This window comes from Tachysurus fulvidraco, chromosome 22 (assembly GCF_022655615.1).
Source record: "Tachysurus fulvidraco isolate hzauxx_2018 chromosome 22, HZAU_PFXX_2.0, whole genome shotgun sequence".
Taxonomy (NCBI): Eukaryota; Metazoa; Chordata; class Actinopteri; order Siluriformes; family Bagridae; genus Tachysurus; species Tachysurus fulvidraco.
The window spans coordinates 2293589-2311577 of record NC_062539.1 but is presented as its reverse complement, the minus strand read 5'-3'; the positions used below and the strand labels follow the sequence as shown (position 1 = coordinate 2311577).

Genomic DNA, 17989 nt, shown 5'->3' with positions numbered 1-17989 from the left:
AAGAAAGAAAGATAAAACAGCTGTTGCTGGAGATTCTGTGTGTAAAAATATACAATGTTGTTTTTCCTTCTCCCTGTAAGATGCGCCCTCGAAACCTCCACAAGTGTCCCGTAAGGGCATCAGGCTAGGTCAGTACCTCAGCCTCCATCAGTGTGCTTTGTCTTTCTAGTCACCACTCCATTTCGATCTCATGCCGTTGTCGATCCTTTTTCTGCACTGGGGAGGGAGGGGGCTAGCACTTGTATTATAACAGCAGCTGCCTCTTGTCTGGTCGAGTGTTTTTTCCTCTCGTCCCTATCCATGTCCCCCTGTCCTTCCTTGCTCCTTGTTCGTCTGGACCTCGTCCACTTCTTTTTAGAACCTCTCCCCTCGTCCTTTCCTCCTTCCCTCCCTCCCTCCCTCCATCCCTCCCTCCCTTCCACTTTTTTTAGGCAGTCGACTGTTCCACCTTTTTCCTCCATCTTTTCTGTGTGCCACTTCTCCTTTGTTATTTATTTCCTTTTATTTCCTTTTATTCACTCCTGGTTCTCGTATGTTCTGTCCTGCATTTCTGTAACGTCGTTTTTTAACGAGTATCTCGCCGTGAGGGCTTCCCTGTGGGGAATGTGCCGTGTGCTGATGTTGTCATGTTTCCTGGTGACTTCAGTAGTGCAGGTGTTCGTTCGCCATTTCATAATCATAACACCATCTGTCACCATGTTGTACAACTATATAATGTCTGTTTATGTAATGGGGCTGTATTAAACATTAGACATGATGCACAGCGAACACGTGCCACAAAACATGAAAACCACGGATTATTACTGAGGACACACACACACACACACAAACACACACACACAAACACACACACACACACACACACACACACACACACACACACACACACACACACACACACACACACACACACACACCTCTCACACAAACACCCTAAAGATTGTCACGTCGTCCTCAGGTTAGGGTCATTTCCTCAGAGGTGCCTTTTATTTATGGAATAGTGCTTTCATTGCCACTCCTGATGGGCTCATTGAAGTGATTGATAGTTCTTTCCACCTGTTCCGACACATCTCCGTCTCCACCGGATAGATGGAGTCCGTGATGAATGGCTGAGCTGAATTTTTTTCTCATCAAATTTTTCTGATCTTGACCATCCTCTAAGGTTATGAGACGTCTCTGTCTTCATGCCTGCCAAGTCACACCCATGATACCTTTCACTCCTCACAAACCCCTTTCACTCCCCAGCTCAACCATTCTGATCACACCTCCCAGTCATCTCCATCAGGAAACACCAGTCATTGCAGCAGGTGTTCTCCTAGTATCCTTAACGAATGGCAAACAAGGCCCTGATTAGGGAATACCCAGTAAAATTCAATAATATGTACCATATATACTGTAGTCATAGAACGCAAGCCTGCACACTTCAAACTCTCCCTTTCACATAAACCTAACACTTGATGCGTTTGATGCATTTAGTTGAGTCAGATGTTAAACATGGGTTTGTCTCGGGGTGCATTTCTTTCATCTTGTCTCTCCAGAGCCGCAGCTGAAAGGGATTGTGACCCGGCTGTTCAGCCAGCAGGGCTTCTACCTGCAGATGCAGCCGGACGGAACCATTGATGGAAGCAAGGACGAGAACAGCGACTACAGTGAGTACAAACCTTTCTTGGGTATCACATCTGGTTGCACCAGTAGGAGCTTGAAAATGACCCTGGATTGATTTCTAAACTCAGCGCTGTAGAAAACATTTGGATTATCAATTCGATCATCAAATATAGAATTTTCAATTGTTCATTATATATGCTAATAACCTGGGCCCATATTCATGAACATTCTTAGTGTAAAGAGTTTCTCCTGGTGACGAAATTCTAAGAAAGTTCTTAGAAATATGGGCATTTCCTCCTAAAATTAAAGAGAAGATCCTAATAAAGATAAACGTTCTTCATAAAGCATTTTAACCCTTAAAAGAGCTCATAAGGTCAAAAAGTGTTAGGAGTCGTGAGGAGGACTTTTAAGAGGATGAAGAGTTTCTTTATCAGAGGAGAAAACGGCCGGAAGGTGAAGAAGGAGAAGAAACTTACATTTACATTTATTACATTTATAACATACAGATGTTAGAACATCTCTAATATGATCGGTCACCGATGTAATCCCTACACCATATAGTCTTAACATGGAGACAAAGTGAAGGTTTATAATAGACCAGATTTTAAAAGCACTCATATTTTTTTTATTGGACAACCAATCAGAGTCTTCAAAAGAATGTGTCGTACCTATTAACAGGTTAAGCCCCGCCTCCTCTCTAAGATAAGAGTATTCTCCTTGTTCGGAGTTGCTCCGAGATCACCGAGGTCTTGAATCAGCTAAATTAGGAGCTCTCTGAGATCATTCGGAGAATCTTTATGAATAAAGGCCCAGGCCTACTTGAAATGATTAGAAAACAGCCCAAAATACAATCCCACGAGAAACTAATAGAAGATAGAGAGTGAGCATCAAACCGTCCAATCAAAGTCCATATTACTGAAAGGGAAAGACGACAGAACCGTACATTTGCATTCACGATTGTTTTTGCTTTCTGTTTGAAGGGATGTTACTGAATAAACTATTCTGTTTAGCATGTTTGGATTTCGGAGGAAATACGGAGCAAATAGATTTTGACCGTCAGTGATATAATCCCACTAACAATCTTAGTGATTTATAGTTTTCCGGTTTCAGGTTCCAGCTGTGTACAATTGAATAAATTGTAGATCAATTAGAAGATAATACAGTAGCTATGAGATTAGGGATTTGTTGAGTGCTTGGTTTTGTTTAGAGACTTAGCAAACGTGAAAAGTGGTAGGTTGAACACAGTGGCGGTTCTAGGATTTTTCTGTAACAGGGGCCATTAAGGGGCCACATGTTACATTCAGGGGCCAAGTACAGGGTACATTCAAGCACACAAAATAATTTATTCAGTACGGTGCAAATACATTTCGGCAGTCATCCCTTTTTCAAACGCTCGAATGCCGCCAATTGTTTCGGGGTGGAATTCCATCTGTGATCGTTGTGAAAAATTCTCCGGGTGCTCTTCTCGTAGACGATGGAACAGGGGCCAATCAGATTTCAGCAGGGGCCAGGGCCCCTGTGGCCCCGCCTCTAGAACCACCCCTGGTTGAACATAACGCATACCGTATTCATACACAGCTTTCCATTATGTGCTGAGTTTTTTTGAATACAGATGAAGTGAAGAAAAAAAAACAAGATTCGTGCAATTCTTCATTCAAAAAGATGAGTCATCCTTCCTCTGGGGACTCTCACCTCTAATCTAAGCGCTAACATCAAAGAGGGTAAAACACACACGCAGAAAATGGCCATTTTCTCATGGATGCATGTCCTTAGGACTTACCATATGGCAGAAATAGATGGAGAATGTAAAACAAATTGTCTTCTGGGATGTCGTTTGGAAGAGAAAAGCCTGCCTATCTGTTAGACATGGTTCTTCTAAAGAAAAGCAGACTATTAATCTTAACTACAACAGTAAGAGAAGGTGGATTCCCTCAGGAATGCAGCGAAGGCACAACCTTCACACCGAGAACTTTTGGACTGTCGAGGATTCATCTACCCCTCGATGGGACCAGATCAAAAATAAATGAACAGTACTTTTACAGAGTCACCTAAGCCATCTCTGCTGCTCTGACTGACTTTGGTGCAAAGTAGAGAGAGACACTGCAGGGGGTTAGAATGGTTCGGCTGTTAGAATGTTTGCAGAGCTCTGGCTTTCCTAATGGTACCCATTACAGGGCACAATCACACCCATTACAGACAAATTAGACTGGCTAATCAGGCTACAACACATGTCTCTGGACTCAGGAGGAAACCAGTGTACCTAATGGAAATCACTAAAGCACAGGGAGAATATCTAAACTCTGAACATAAAGGGCATAGATGGGAGTTGAATCCACAACCCTAGACATGCTAACTAATAAGCCACAGCTTCAGTTACTTCATTCATTCATTTTCTACCGTTTATCCGAACTTCTCGGGTCACGGGGAGCCTGTGCCTATCTCAGGCGTCATCGGGCATGAAGGCAGGATACACCCTGGACGGAGTGCCAACCCATCACAGGGCACACACACACACTCTCATTCACTCACACACTCACACACTACTGACAATTTTCCAGAGATGCCAATCAACCTACCATGCATGTCTTTGGACCGGGGGAGGAAACCGGAGTACCCGGAGGAAACCCCCGAGGCACGGGGAGAACATGCAAACTCCACACACACAAGGCGGAGGCGGGAATCGAACCCCCAACCCTGGAGGTGTGAGGCGAACGTGATAACCACTAAGCCACCGTGCCCCCTTCAGTTACTTAAAAAATAAAAATAAAAAAGTATAAAATAGGTTAAAACAACTGAAAACAGGTTGAAACAGTCGTCTGTCTCGAATCTTAAAGATATATTGTAAATTATTTATTGGGTAGATTTGTTGAGGAAACATTGGATCAATAGTTTGATCAGAAAAAAAAAACCAAGGAATGAGAACTTGAACTGAGAAGTAAAGCTTTATGAAGCTTGTCCTGCGGGGAAACGGTGGTGGAATCTCCTCACACTATTCTTTAGATCTCCTGAACCGCAAGCTTTCACCTGTCAGACAGTCACATACTGTAGCTGGGAGAGAAAAGTAAATAATTCATCCTGTAAGAGCCAAAAATATCCCAAGCCATTTGTACTATGAATAATTCTAATAAAAGGGACCTTGCTGTAGAATGTAAGAGAATGAGGCAGCCAGAATCACATGTACACTGGCATTCATGACCAAGCAACGGTGTTGATCGTCAAAATGGGTAAGCAGAACTATAGATTACTTCCACCTTGAAATGATTGACCTTTTGAACCCGTGATTGTGATGATGAGAAAAGTAATGAATTTTCAAATGGCCTTTCTGTCAGAGCAGTCAGCAGTTCAGGGGCAGCAATGCGTTCTGCATACTATATGTGCCCTTCTTGCCATTGCTGGCACTCTAAATGAAAATCAGATCTTGAAAGCAAATCATTGTTTAGATAACACTGGAAAAACCAAACAGTTTAGTTCAAGGTCACAATGTTTGGGGACTTTCCCTGTAACATGCATTCTGGTTTCGAGCCTGTGCATTGATTGGGTTATTTGTATTGCCTGTTAGCATGAGATGAGACCTTGGCTTGTATGTTCCTGAAAACAAATGCAGAATCTGGCAAAACAGAGCCATTTAGCCAATTAGTGTCATGCAGAAAGAGGATACATAATAATTCTGGTTAAGAAATGGTGTCAACAACCAGGATGCACTTATTTCCAGGGATTTCAGAACAGCGTAACAGATATTGCATCATCGGGTAGGCGTGGCCTATTGATAATCTAAACCTAACCCTAACCATAACCGTAGTTTTTGGTTGTTGTTTTTTTCTAAAATAAATCTACATGTATGACTGTTTTGTCCTTCGTAGTACGCTCTTTTTTTTTTTTTTTGAAAGAGGGCGTTTTTCCAAGACCTCCGGTAACGTCGTGGTAACGAAACCCCTGGAATTTAGCGAATGTCGTCAACAACCATCGCAAATGAAGCTTTATTATATAAACCGGTGTATGATGACTTCTGCAGTAGCTCACTATGTCTGTTTAGCAAGTCTCGAGAATAATAGTTCCGTGATACTAATGTGTAATAAAATTGAACCAAATTTCCTTTTATCAGAGTCCAAGAAAGCAAAATTAACTGTGCTGTTTAATAGGGAGAGCTGGCATAATCTCTCTCCTGTCAATCCGGGATGGCGTGTGTAGGTTGAAAAGAAGAATTGCGTGGCTAAGTGCATCTCAAAAGGTAAAATATGCTACCTCATCCTTCCTCATTTACCATGATATGATCGGAGAAAGCTGTCTAGTTGCTGGGTCATTCCTTTAAAGCAGCGGTGTCCAATCTTATCCGGAAAGGGACGGTCTGGGTGCAGGTTTTCACTCCAACCAAGCAGAAGCTACACCAGAGTCTACTAAAAGCCAAGAAGGTGTGGCTTCTGCTTGGTTGGAATGAAAATCCTGCACCCACACCGACCCTTTGTGGATAAGATTGGACACCGCTGCTTTAAAGCAAATGCCCAAGCACCACCCAGACAAGGTATTATTTACACTGTATATTCTTTTTATAGAGGGTGTGTGTCATGTCACAGATCAGTGAGGTCAGTAATAAAGATGAACCCACACTACAGAAGGTTTCTGATTTGACAGGAAACATGATTGACTGACAAGAACCGCAGAGACACCTTCTTGGACATGAGTCTATTTGCCAGATCCCAGGGATATCCCTAACCAGACCCAGGGGGATATTTAATCGACAGTTGCCAGAATTGGTATAGATCAGCCAAATATTACTAACCCTAACCCTAACCCTAATCCGTACCACTGTTTGTGTCTGATTTCAAATTTCAGCCCAGGCATAAAATGTAATAAAGAAATAACTGTGGCTGTTACTAAATGTTCCTCAATCTGCCAGCACTTCGGTGACCTTGACTACACTGCTAATGGAACTGTAGAGTTTTGCGGTCATTAATCATGACTAATATAAGTTTCTCATGGTCCCCAGCCAAGTCTGCTCTGCTGATTGGGAGTCTGGACAGCATGGATAAGATCCAGCAGGGATGCAGAGTTTAAGGATGGACTGTCTCTCTGAAGAGGCAAAGCAGCTGACACTAGCTTTTTTTTTTTTAACTTGTGAGCTGTCTTACTAACAGATTTGTCAGAATCGAATACAGTTATCCCATCCCAACCGGAGACGGTTTCGCAGTGACTGGTATTTAATCGTTTAAAACGGAGCTGAGTTAAACATCTATATGGAGAAGTTTTTTTTTCTTTACTTAAAATATCATCAACATAGTGAAATAAAGCTGTAATTTTATGGGAAGGTGTCCTAACTAAATACAGCCGCAGATTGGGTTTCTCAGCACTGATTACAAAAAACCTGAGAAGTAACCGATCTTCAATTTAAGGGCAATGATTCCACCTTAATAGCTTTAAGTTTTTTTTTCCTAAGGCATAAACAGTGCTTGCAGAATTTTCCAGAAACCCTCCTGCGTGCGTTTACCTGCTGATGCCCTTGTCATCGCAGAGCAGTCGAGCTGCACCGAGCGTCTTTCCATCATAAGTGCAGATTCTCCTTTAGAAAATCACCTTGGACTAAAAAAGAGAACTTTTCAGGATTGTCGGAGTCCAGACCCTCAAATAGGTGCCGGTGTGTCCGTGTATGTGAAAGTATGTAAAGAGAATAATACTTTAATAGCCAATGTGTACACATGGATTGGATTATGCTTTACTTTGAATTAAACAATGGCTTTGGAGTAAAAGTGAAAGGTGTCTATGATGCGAGTGTGTTCTTACTTTGTGCTCAATAATCCTGTGATATACATCGGAGGGCAGAAAGGAAGGAAGGAGGAAGGAAGGAAGGAAGGAAGGATGGAGGGATGGATGGATGGTTGAAAGAAACATAGAAAGGAAGGCAGGAAGGAGTGGTGGCAGAAAGGGAAGAATAAGGGAACGAAGGAAGGAAGGAAGGAATGAGGGAAGGAAGGAAGGGAAGGAAAGGAGGTAGAAAGGGAAGAATAAGGGAAGGAAGGAAGGAAGGAAGGAAGGAAAGGAGGTAGAAAGGGATGAATAAGGGAAGGAAGGAAGTAAGAAAGGAATTGAGGCAGAAAGGGAAGAATGAGGGCAGGAAGGAAGGAATGAATGAAGGAAGGAAGGAAGGAAGGACTAAAGGCAGAAAGGGAAGAATAAGGGAAGGAAGGAAGGAAGGAAGGAAGGAAGGAAAGGAGGTAGAAAGGGATGAATAAGGGAAGGAAGGGAGAAAGGAATTGAGGCAGAAAGGAAAGAATGAGAGCAGGAAGGAAGGAAGGGAAGAATGAGGGCAGAAAGGAAAGAAAGAAGGAAGGAAGGAAGGAAGGAAGGAAGGACGGAAGGAAGAAATGATAGAAGAAAGAATGGAAGGAAGGAAGAATGGTAGGGAGGTAGAAAGAAGAAAGGAAGAACAGAAGGATTAAAAAAAGGAAGGAAGACAGGTAGGAAAAGAGGCAGAAAGGAAGGAAGGAAGGAAAGTGTATGTTAAAAGCCTAAATTGGTTATTTCATATGAAAAATGAAGGTTTAAGTTAAATCGAGAGAAAACTATCACACGTCTCTCTTTTCTTATGACCTCTATACATACAACAAAAAACATCCACCTGCACTGTACAAGATAAACGGTAGGAACTGTCACCATGTCCTTAACCCTAATCTGTAATATTCACTTGAGTTTGTATCAGAGAAAAAGGATCTGTAGCTAAAACCTCCAGCGCTGGATGTTTCCTTGACTGAACGGACCCCATTTTAATCAAATCTTTCTTGCTGCAAGTTATTGATGTGTTTTGAGAATATAATATCCTGTTCAGGCCAATTTATGTCCTGATCTAACAGAAATGGATTGCTATGAGATGAGATTGAATCACCTCAGGGGGACAAGTGCAAGTTGGCACTCATCCAGGGTGACTTATCAGATCCGGCAAGAACATCACAGCTTCCCAAATTCCCAAGATAAATGTTTGTAGCGGTGTTGTATTAAAATGTGCTGAGTCAGCTGTGTGTCATCTTATTTGCAGGGACTCCATCTAGCACCCAATTATCTAACGTCCCACCTGCTGTTTGCGTTTCTAGCCCTTTTTAACCTCATCCCGGTCGGACTGCGGGTGGTAGCCATCCAGGGCGTGAAGGCTGGCTTCTACATTGGCATGAATGGAGAGGGCTTTCTCTACAGCTCGGTGAGTGTTGCTTGTTCTCCTTCGTCCACCTGCATGTGAATTATTTATAAGCTTGTACGTCTACAGCACCCGATTATTTATCCGATAAGTGCACATCCTCGATCCCCTCCCCTCGCCTCCGTATGCATTCATTCCTTTGCTATTAGCATACCCAAAATCTCATTAGCATAAGTGAAATTTATATATAAATCCCGGCTTCATACTTATTATACAGTGGTGCATCATGGTTAATTCAGTGTCCTGGGGTTCTGCTGCAGCAAACAGTGCAGTCTGGGTAACTCACGGGTTAATGCTCCTCCAGCCAGCTCTATCCCTGTGGGCTTTCTCTGAGTTATGGTGGATGACAGGCATACGCTCTCTCTTCCTTCTGCACGCCGTTCCAACGCTTGAAACTCTGGAGCGTGTCGCAGTGAGCTACGGCCCTCGATGACTTATATAATGGTCAGTCACAAAACCCTTTAATCCGGTTAAAGAATATCTGAGAGAAGCAGAGTAATTTTATTTCCCGTAGCTGCCGGGTTGCTATGGATTTAACGCTTTGATCAATATGGGGAGTAAACCGCGTGTATAAACCATCCCGGGAACGCCGATCCATCACGGTTACCTAATGAAGTCGCTATCGGATACGGTTATGTCAAGATCGATTCATGATTGTGAAGACGAAAGAGAAGAGAAATATGTTACGGGGCTCGAGCGAGGAAGGAGAGCATGTAACTGTAACTTCTGAATGTAGTACATTTATCTACATTTGGTTTTCTACCTGAAGAGAAAGGACAAGAGTCTAAAAATATAATAAGGCAAACTTATAATAAGTGAAACTGTGAGGGATAAAATATCATACTCTTACAGGAAATGAATCAATTAGGTAGAGGGGAAGGAAGGAAGGAAGGAAGGAAGGAAGGAAGGAAGGAAAGAAGGGATGAAGGAAGGAAGGAAAGTGCTAGTCTTGATGATTCTCTAACAGCAGCACATCCTGAGGTGTTTTATTCCTCTTATATCACAGAAACCTGCTTATTTTTTTTTATTGTCAATTTGTTCATTTACAGTACGACAAAAAGAAAATGTTCATAAATGACTTATTAGAGCCGAATAACACCATATAAAAAAAAACAGACACATATAGAAGACGTGTGTTGGGAAATGAATCATTAAACTGCGTCGTACATCAGAATCACGTCTCAAGATTTTTTCCTCAGTCCCGAAGAGCCGAGGTGTTTCAGTAAAGGTTTGGCCTTTGTACCGAGTGTGTGTGCTGCTTGTTCGTGTTGTTGGCAGAGTTGCAGGAGACTGAAGCACTTCATGCTAATGAGGAGCCACTCGGCTCATTTTTTATTTTATTTTTTTTCTGAAATAGTAAGTGCTCAGAAATTCAGCCTGTCCTCTTATTGCGTGCTTGGCAGCTGAAACACACTTTACTCTCGTTATTGCCTGGGCAGCGTTCTGATTTCGGGAGATGTTTATGGATGTTAGATTGGTTTTAATGCTCTTTAACAAATAACCTTGTCCTGTTACTGCAAGTGAAGTCCAGCATTCAGGTGATTCATTAACTAAGAGGAAATGACTAAATAATCAAACCAACAGGTCAAATACTGTATATAAAGATAATAAAGAAAAACAGGAAATGGGTGAAGAAACTTACTGAGTAAATTGAGTGAAGAAAGAAAGAAAGAAAGAAAGAAAGAAAGAAAGAAAGATGGGTGGATGGATGGATAGATAGAATAATGGAAAGAAAAACAAAGAAAGAAAGAAAGAAAGAAAGAAAGAAAGAAAGAAAGAAAGGTGGATGGATGGATGGATGGAATAATGGAAAGAAGAAAGAAAGAAAGAAAGAAAGAAAGAAAGAAAGAAGGAATTAAAGAAAGAAAGAGAGAAAGAAAGAAAGATGGGTGGATGGAGGGATAGATAGAATAATCTACTAATAATAATCTAATAATATAATAATAAACGAAGAGAGAAGATGAAAGAAAGAAAAAAGAAGGAATAAAGAAAGAAAGAAAGAAAGAAAGAAAGATGGATGAATGGATGCATGGGTGGGTAGGAAAGATGGAAAGAAGAAAACAGCTAGAAGTCAGAATACGAAAGAAAGAAAGAAAGAAAGAAAGAAAGAAAGAAAGAAAGAAAGAAAGAAAGAAAGAAAGAAAGATGGATGGATGGATAGAATGATGGAAAGAAAAACAAAGAGAGAAAATGAAAGAAAGAAAAAGGAAAGAAAGAAAGAAAGAAAGAAAGAAAGAAAGATGGATGAATGGATGGATGGGTAGGTGGGTGGATGGAAAGATGGAAAGAAAAACGGAAAGAGAGAAGGATTTGAATACCAAAAGAAAGCAAGAAAAAAGAAAGAAAGATTCTGTTAATTTTACGTGTGTGTAACTGAACCTTTCTACCAATCAGCTACTTTCATTAAGACTCAGTTATTAGTGTAAGGAATCATTTAAATCATTTGAATCATTTGAATCATTTGAATCATTGATTTATCCAGAGATAATACAGGGATCTAACATGTTTCCTTCACTGAGTGTGTGTGTTATCATTAGGGTTATTTTGTGTATTATTTGAGATTCCATTTCAGTCACGAGCAACGTTTTGAGGTCGTCTTTTTGAGAAACAGCTTTAGTTAGCTCTCAGAGACCCCCTAAGGCACCGTGGAGGTGAGACCCACCACCGCGCCCGTGCCCATCTGTGACCTCGTCTCCTTCAGACAGAAACTCGTTCTGTTCTTGCTGGGTGGCAGGTCAGATATCTTTCTTCCCCGTTGCTTAGTAACAAACCAGACAATCCGGAGTGTGCATGCCTATGCTGCAGAATCGAACGCTCGGCGTGTGAAGAAAGTTCAGAAGAACAAGGTGCCTCAGGAGGAAGTGTGAGTTTCACAGTTTTAGCTGCTTTGATGAGGCAATCCTGATATGAGAAAGAGAGAAAGAAAGACTAAGTGACCCCACAGGAGGAGAAAAAAGATTGCTGAAATTAACAACGGCTCAAGTTGGATTATAAAGCCGCATTTCCGCTTGGTTAGTCCATCTCCATATTTCCATTAGCGCTGCTCCTCTGGGGCTCGTAGAGCACTGTTGCGATTTTATGCTTCACACCAACAGGACATCAATTTTTGTGTGGCTCCTCTTTAGAGGTTACTTTATCGGCCCACATTCTTTCCACACGGGCAAATTTCATCATCTCCTCCGCTGTACTCCACGTAATTCGAATTCATTTAACATCCCGAGCAAGCGATCTGATTAGTGCCGTGTTGACGCGGTGACTCGCTATGCATAAAGATTCCGCTGACCAACGATAATAAACCTCATTATGTGTCTGATCTCTGTTGGAAGATGAAGGATTTAATTAAGAAGTGGTCAGAAAAGTTCACGGTAAGGTTAGGAGGCTTGGGTGCTGAGCTGTGCGGGTTCTTCGGCACACTGACTCCGTACCGTGGCTCTAATTTTCTCTCACTGCTATCTGAGTGTCCAACTTAGAGATATGACTTTTGTTCCTTCTGGGTCTAATCACTCGGGAACGGTGTCCTGCTATGATCAAGCTCATTATGTTTGCTCCTCCAATGCTCCTCTGATCCCAACACATTTTCCTAGCTGTAAGAGAGCAACACAACACTAATAGGATGTGCTTTTATAGGAAAATAATCAATGCCGGCGTGAGATAAAGTCGTTACTTCTGTTACGACTCCTGAACTTGCAATCTGTTCGTAATCATGTGTATAGTAATGAACTTCCTGTTATCGCTTACATTACATCACTCTGTCTTTTTTCCTTCTGTCTTGAAGCCATTAAGGTGTCCTGAAGATGCCAGAAAGCTTACGGGTTAAAGTTTTAACCTCTGACGCCGGAGACTCCAAAATATCAACCTTTACATGTGAAGCATCTGTAATGGGCAAGCTGTTGCTATAGAAACAATAATGTATTCGCATTGATATAAACCTGTCATTACTTTCAGTGCTTCTGTTATAGAGAACGAATCAGAATCAGCGCAGTGATTTATAAACAGACCAACTGTAACATTTATAATCAATTATAAACTATTTTCTTTTACTTCTTTAAGCCTCTTTTAGAGGAAGATTTAACAGGGTTAGCGCTGTTAGAATGCTACGGCTAGTCGCTTAGCAACAGACACCTGATCAGAAACCAAACAGCGTATGAAAGCTTTGTAGATCGGCTCAGTCGGCAAAACGCAGAACATCTAGGAGTTAGCGGAGCGGATAATCGGATATCATCGAACGAACAAAGTTAAGAAAGATGAGAAAGCTGTGAAAGATAATAGAATGCGCTCGAGTGCAGAACCACAGTCCTGAACGTCACTAGATTTATCTAATCAGGAATGCAAAATGTTTTAATAATGCTTATTATTTATAGTCTGATACAGCGATTAGCAGTTTAAAGAGCTCGGATGCTTAGCGGCAATCCATTGGGGGTAAATTCAAGGTCGTGTGTGTGTGTGTGTGTGTGTGTGTGAGACTCTCGAGAATGACCACAATCTTCTGCTAATAATTGCTTTAAGCCTGTAAATAGGTTACACACCAGGTTCTTGGCCCATGCAGCCTGCACCAGACGCAACGCTCAGAAAGCTATACATCTTACTGCCAATGAGCAGGGTGTGTGTTCTCCATCGAAATGGCAAACATCTACACAACGTCCCATAAAGGAGGACCTTTCAGAACGTCTAGACACATCTTATTCACTTATTTTGCTCACAAGATCTTTGCTTGATTAAAGCAAACCCAAAGCAACACTTTCTTAAATTCCCTCCCTTAAAACCCTCGGGATCGATCCTGAGCTCGGGTTCCCGTCTCTCAGGAGTTTTTCTCCATGTCCTGGGTTCCATTTAGGCTCTAGATTTTCTCTAGAAAATCATCCATAGATTCTAAATCGTTGTGTGTTAATGGGTACATTCGGGTTCAGTGTTGTAAAGGTGATCCAGGAAGTAAGAGAGTTCCACAGCCATTGCTGATAGCTGGAAGTGCCTATAATGGCGAAGGAGCCGAGAATGTCGGGAAGGTTGGGTTGACATTGAATCTAGGCCAAGAAAGAAGGAGGAAGAGGCACTAAGTTATGCATGACATTTAACAAGTCTGATATACAGTAGATTTGATAAGAGAACGACCGGTGACTGAGACAAGTGGCTGTAAACACCAGACACAATACAAAACAAACACGCCCCTAACCCAAATGGGTCCCACCCCTGTATCGATAGCTCCGCCCACACATACATACGTAACCCAGGCGACTAACAGAAAGAAACGTGTCTTTATCATAGCTGAAGGGAAGAACAATACGATTGTAGATAAACAAACAAGCAAAAATGCCACACAAGCATAATGATGTAAAGGACAAAGGCATATATTAGTTCTGTGTAACAAAGCAAAACCAACGTTACTCACCTATCGAGAAGGAAAAAAGCGCCTCGGCGTCTTAAGTAAAGTCGGCCACATATTCACAGGTCGGAGTTTCCCGAGTCGATAACTCCTGAGCTAAACGCTGTTACTACACAAAACGCGGTTGTAGCTGCCTCTCTACATTACTACGATAGAAAAGAGGTGTTATTTGTGTAGTAACAGCGTTTAGCTCAGGAGTTATTGACTCGGGAAACTCCAACCTGTGAATATGTGGCCAAATTCCTGCTCCTTCAGTTCTCTCCAGCGCTGGAAAGCTGATCCTATATTAACACGTCCTACTTCTTGTCCTTATCGTAAGTCTTTCTTCTCTTTCTTTCTTTGTTTTTATCCTCCATGTCAATGTTAAACCCGCTTTCTGCTAATGTCACACATGCGCACCGAACGCTCTCTCCATCCATATTGACAAGACCCGCCCCTTTCTGCTCATTGGCTACACGTTCGTTTTGTTTTTTGTTTAGTTTCTCGTCCCGACTCGGTTTTCTGAAGCATCTCTCAAACAACCTTTAAAGACCCCACCTTTAAAGGAATGCATTTAGCATGAGAATAGAAGCAGAACATAGAAGACTAGTATAATATCTTACCTTAGACAAGCCAGACTGAGAAGAGTGAAGTGTCCACGGAGACTCTGTTCCCACAATCTCACACACACAAGTGTTCTCTGGTGTCCAGGGAAGAAGGTGCGGGTTTCAGGCTTAAGGAGAAGTCGTTTTTTTTTTTTTTAAATAAATTTAGAAATGAGGCTAAACATTTTGGGAAATCAGAAAACCGGAAAACCATAAAAGGAATAAGGAAGTAGGCGGTTCCAGCCGGAAGTCTGGAAATACTGGGAATTGGGACAAGCTATATAAAATAGACAGGAGGAGAGTAAATCTTAAACTTGAAAGTAATGGGAAATCGGATAGCACTTGACTGCACCACGCCGGGAAGTTCGGTGTGTTCGCTGACTTTAGCTGCTGAAGACAATTTTCTGAAAAGATTATCTTTGTGAAGATTTCTGTTTGACTGCAATAAAGCTGGGACTTTGCTGATCTCATCCAGGCGTGTGAAGTCTATTGGTTGGTTGGCATTTGGTTTAGTTGGTAATTGACTGAAACCAGAATCCTCCCGCTGATGTGTGGCCTCGGGAAAGTGCTCCGGGTTCCGACACTTTCCGAGTCTATAAAGTGTTACTGTAATAATGCTACGTTTTTTTATTTTAATTGATTCTTTTTCGATCTTACTCTACTGTAGTTCAGGATATTTTCACACTACGATGTTTTGTATTTTTTAAACTCCTAATTTTATATTCCTCCGTCGGGTCTGTTCATGCCCGGCTCTCGAAAACGTTTTTTCCTGTTTTAAGCGAAATTTCAGACTAGATTTAACTCGTGACACAACAACATGCCCTACATTTGAAAGCACTCATGCAGTAGAAATACAACACGTGAAGTGTTCACGTGTTCACAAGCTGTCTCTAAGGGAGAAGTTCACGTGATCTTTCTCTGTCCAATGAGCTTTATATATGACTGTATATTCATACAGACTGAAAAACCTGCAGTTTGTTGTTTTCTAATGTAATCTAATGTAATGTAATGTAACGTAACGTAACGGAGGTTAGATTTAAATTGACGTGAAAGGTTTTGTGTGTAACTGCGGTGTTGGTTTGTGCTGGTTTGTGCTGGTTTGTGTTGGTTTGTGTTCCTGTGAGGTGTTTTGTGTTGTTGTTGTGCAGCATTAAGAGCAGGATTGTGTGGGGTTTCCGTTCTCGGCTTCGGAGTTCTCCTCCATTATTTATGACACGCTTGATGTGTCCTACTTTATTGCACAGCGGTAATCCCATCTCTCTCTCTCTCTCTCTCTCTCTCTCTCTCTCTCTCTCTCTCTCTCTCTCTCTCTGTCTCTCTCACTGTCTCTCACCCTCTCTCTCTCCCTCTCTCTCACTCTCACCCTCTCTCTCGCTCTCTCTTCCTCTCACTTGCTTTCTCTTCCTCTCTCTCACCCTCTCTCTTTCTTTCTCCCTTCCTCTCCCTCTCTCTTCCTCTCCCTCTCTCTTTCTCTCCCTCTCTCTTCCTCTCCCTTTGTCTCTCTCTCTCCCTCTCTCTCTTCCTCTCTCTCTTCCTCTTCCTCTCTCTCTCTCCCTCTCTCTCTTCCTCTCTCTCTTCCTCTTCCTCTCTCCCTCCCTCTCTCCTCCTCCTCTCTTCCCCATCTCTCTTTCTCTCTCTCTTTTCTCTCTCCCTCTCTCTTCCCTCTCTCTTTCTTCTCCTCTCTCTTTCCTCTCCTTCTCTCTTCTCTCCCTCTCCTTCTCTTCCTTCCTCTCTCTCTCTCTCTCTCTCTCTCTCTCTCTCTCTCTCTTCCTCTCTCTCTCTCTCTCTCTCTCTCTCTCTCTCTCTCTCTCTCTCTCTCTCCCTCTCTCTCTCTCTCCCTCTCTCCCCTCTCTCTGCTTTAAATGCGTCTATCTTTGACTAAGCACAAGTGCACCTACAGCCATACATCAAACCTGAAGCGTGAGCCACTATACGCTCTCATTTACACAGCTCCGTCTCATAGCGGGATTAAAATGCACTTCAGCACACACACTCCCGCTCACACACACCTCCGTCTCCATTTTTCTTTTTGGCAGATGACGGATTTTCAGCTAGTGCTCTAATTAGACGTGTCTCTGAGGCTTGCGTGGAACACGTTCACACACACACACACACACACACACACACACACACACACACACACACACACACACACACACACACACACACACCACCAACTCTTCCTGGATGCCAGATCTACATCTCAGCAACTCGGCTCTTAGGGTTAATTATGTTAAAGCTAATGAAATCCAACTGTAGCGAGACTGACGTACCGCCACACTCACCATCGAGAAGCGAAAACGCTAGAAAATGCCTCGGGTAGCAAACGACTGCTGTGTTTTTTTTTTTCAGCCTGTGTTTAAAGGAACAGTCGGACATTTTAAAACCTCCTCTTTATGTAGTCGTGTGAAGAACAGAAACGCTGAGCTAGAGGGAAAGTCTGAGCACAGATACTGAATCCTGTTAGCGCTTTAATAAAGGATCGATCATGAGGTAGCATGAACAAAAGGCGTAGCAGTGGGTACACTGTAAGACAGAAAAAATGGAGCTTCTGGTTAAAAAAGAAAATGTTTGTGATGAAACAGAATCAGTAAAAGGTGTAAAATCAGTACGGAAAAATAGTTATGGGTAAAGAGGGAAAAGTCGCTCCAAGGGAAAAAGGAAAAGAAAAGTAGTTTCAGTTAAATGGAAGGAAAGAGTTCTGGCAAGGAGTGAAAAGTAATAAAATAAAATAAAATAACTAATGAAAAAAATGCAGTAAAAACAGGCTAAGTAACGACATGTTGTTCTAGGTAAAAAACAGTTTTGCATAAAAAATAAAAAGCAGTTCTGGATTTTCGGGGGAAAAAAAAGAAATTCAGTTCTGGTTAAAAAGTCTTTTCTTTCAAGGAGTAAAAAGTTTTGTGTTAAAAAAAAAGTAAAAACACTTTAATCTTTTTAAATAGCATTAATCGTCCCGTAATAAAACCTTCACTACACATATTTATTACAGATATGAAGGAAGTAATTAAGCTAAGTACAATACTGAAGTATGCTTTTAATTCCAGGCTTTCCTGATAATCTTCCCGGATCGATCGCCGGGGTGATAGAAAGCTATTTCCCAGGGCCGGGTCATCGATTTTGCCTCCACAAGCTCATTAGTAAACAACATCCACTTTATTTTAGACACCAGCTCTGTGATTTACACTCCGTCCTTTATTATTTTTATTGTCTTTTAGCGCACGAGGATTTAAGAAGGAA

The 17989-nt window shown here is 41.9% G+C and overlaps 1 protein-coding gene across 8 annotated transcripts in view; it reads left to right on the top strand.

Moving 5' to 3' along the window:
• Window positions 1–17989, top strand: part of fgf12a (fibroblast growth factor 12a) — a 51169-nt gene that overhangs the window by 26936 nt on the left and 6244 nt on the right. For 3 of the 8 annotated variants that reach the window (XM_047806679.1, XM_047806678.1, XM_047806680.1), the window contains exons 2-3: window positions 1539–1649; window positions 8630–8788. In XM_047806679.1, coding sequence (XP_047662635.1) covers window positions 1620–1649; window positions 8630–8788 — 189 coding nt within the window. In that variant the 5' untranslated portion in view covers window positions 1539–1619. Of the gene's footprint in view, window positions 1–80; window positions 129–1538; window positions 1650–8629; window positions 8789–17989 lie in introns of all 8 variants that reach the window. The other 5 variants (XM_027158324.2, XM_027158323.2, XM_027158322.2 and 2 more) reach the window with 3 other exon arrangements.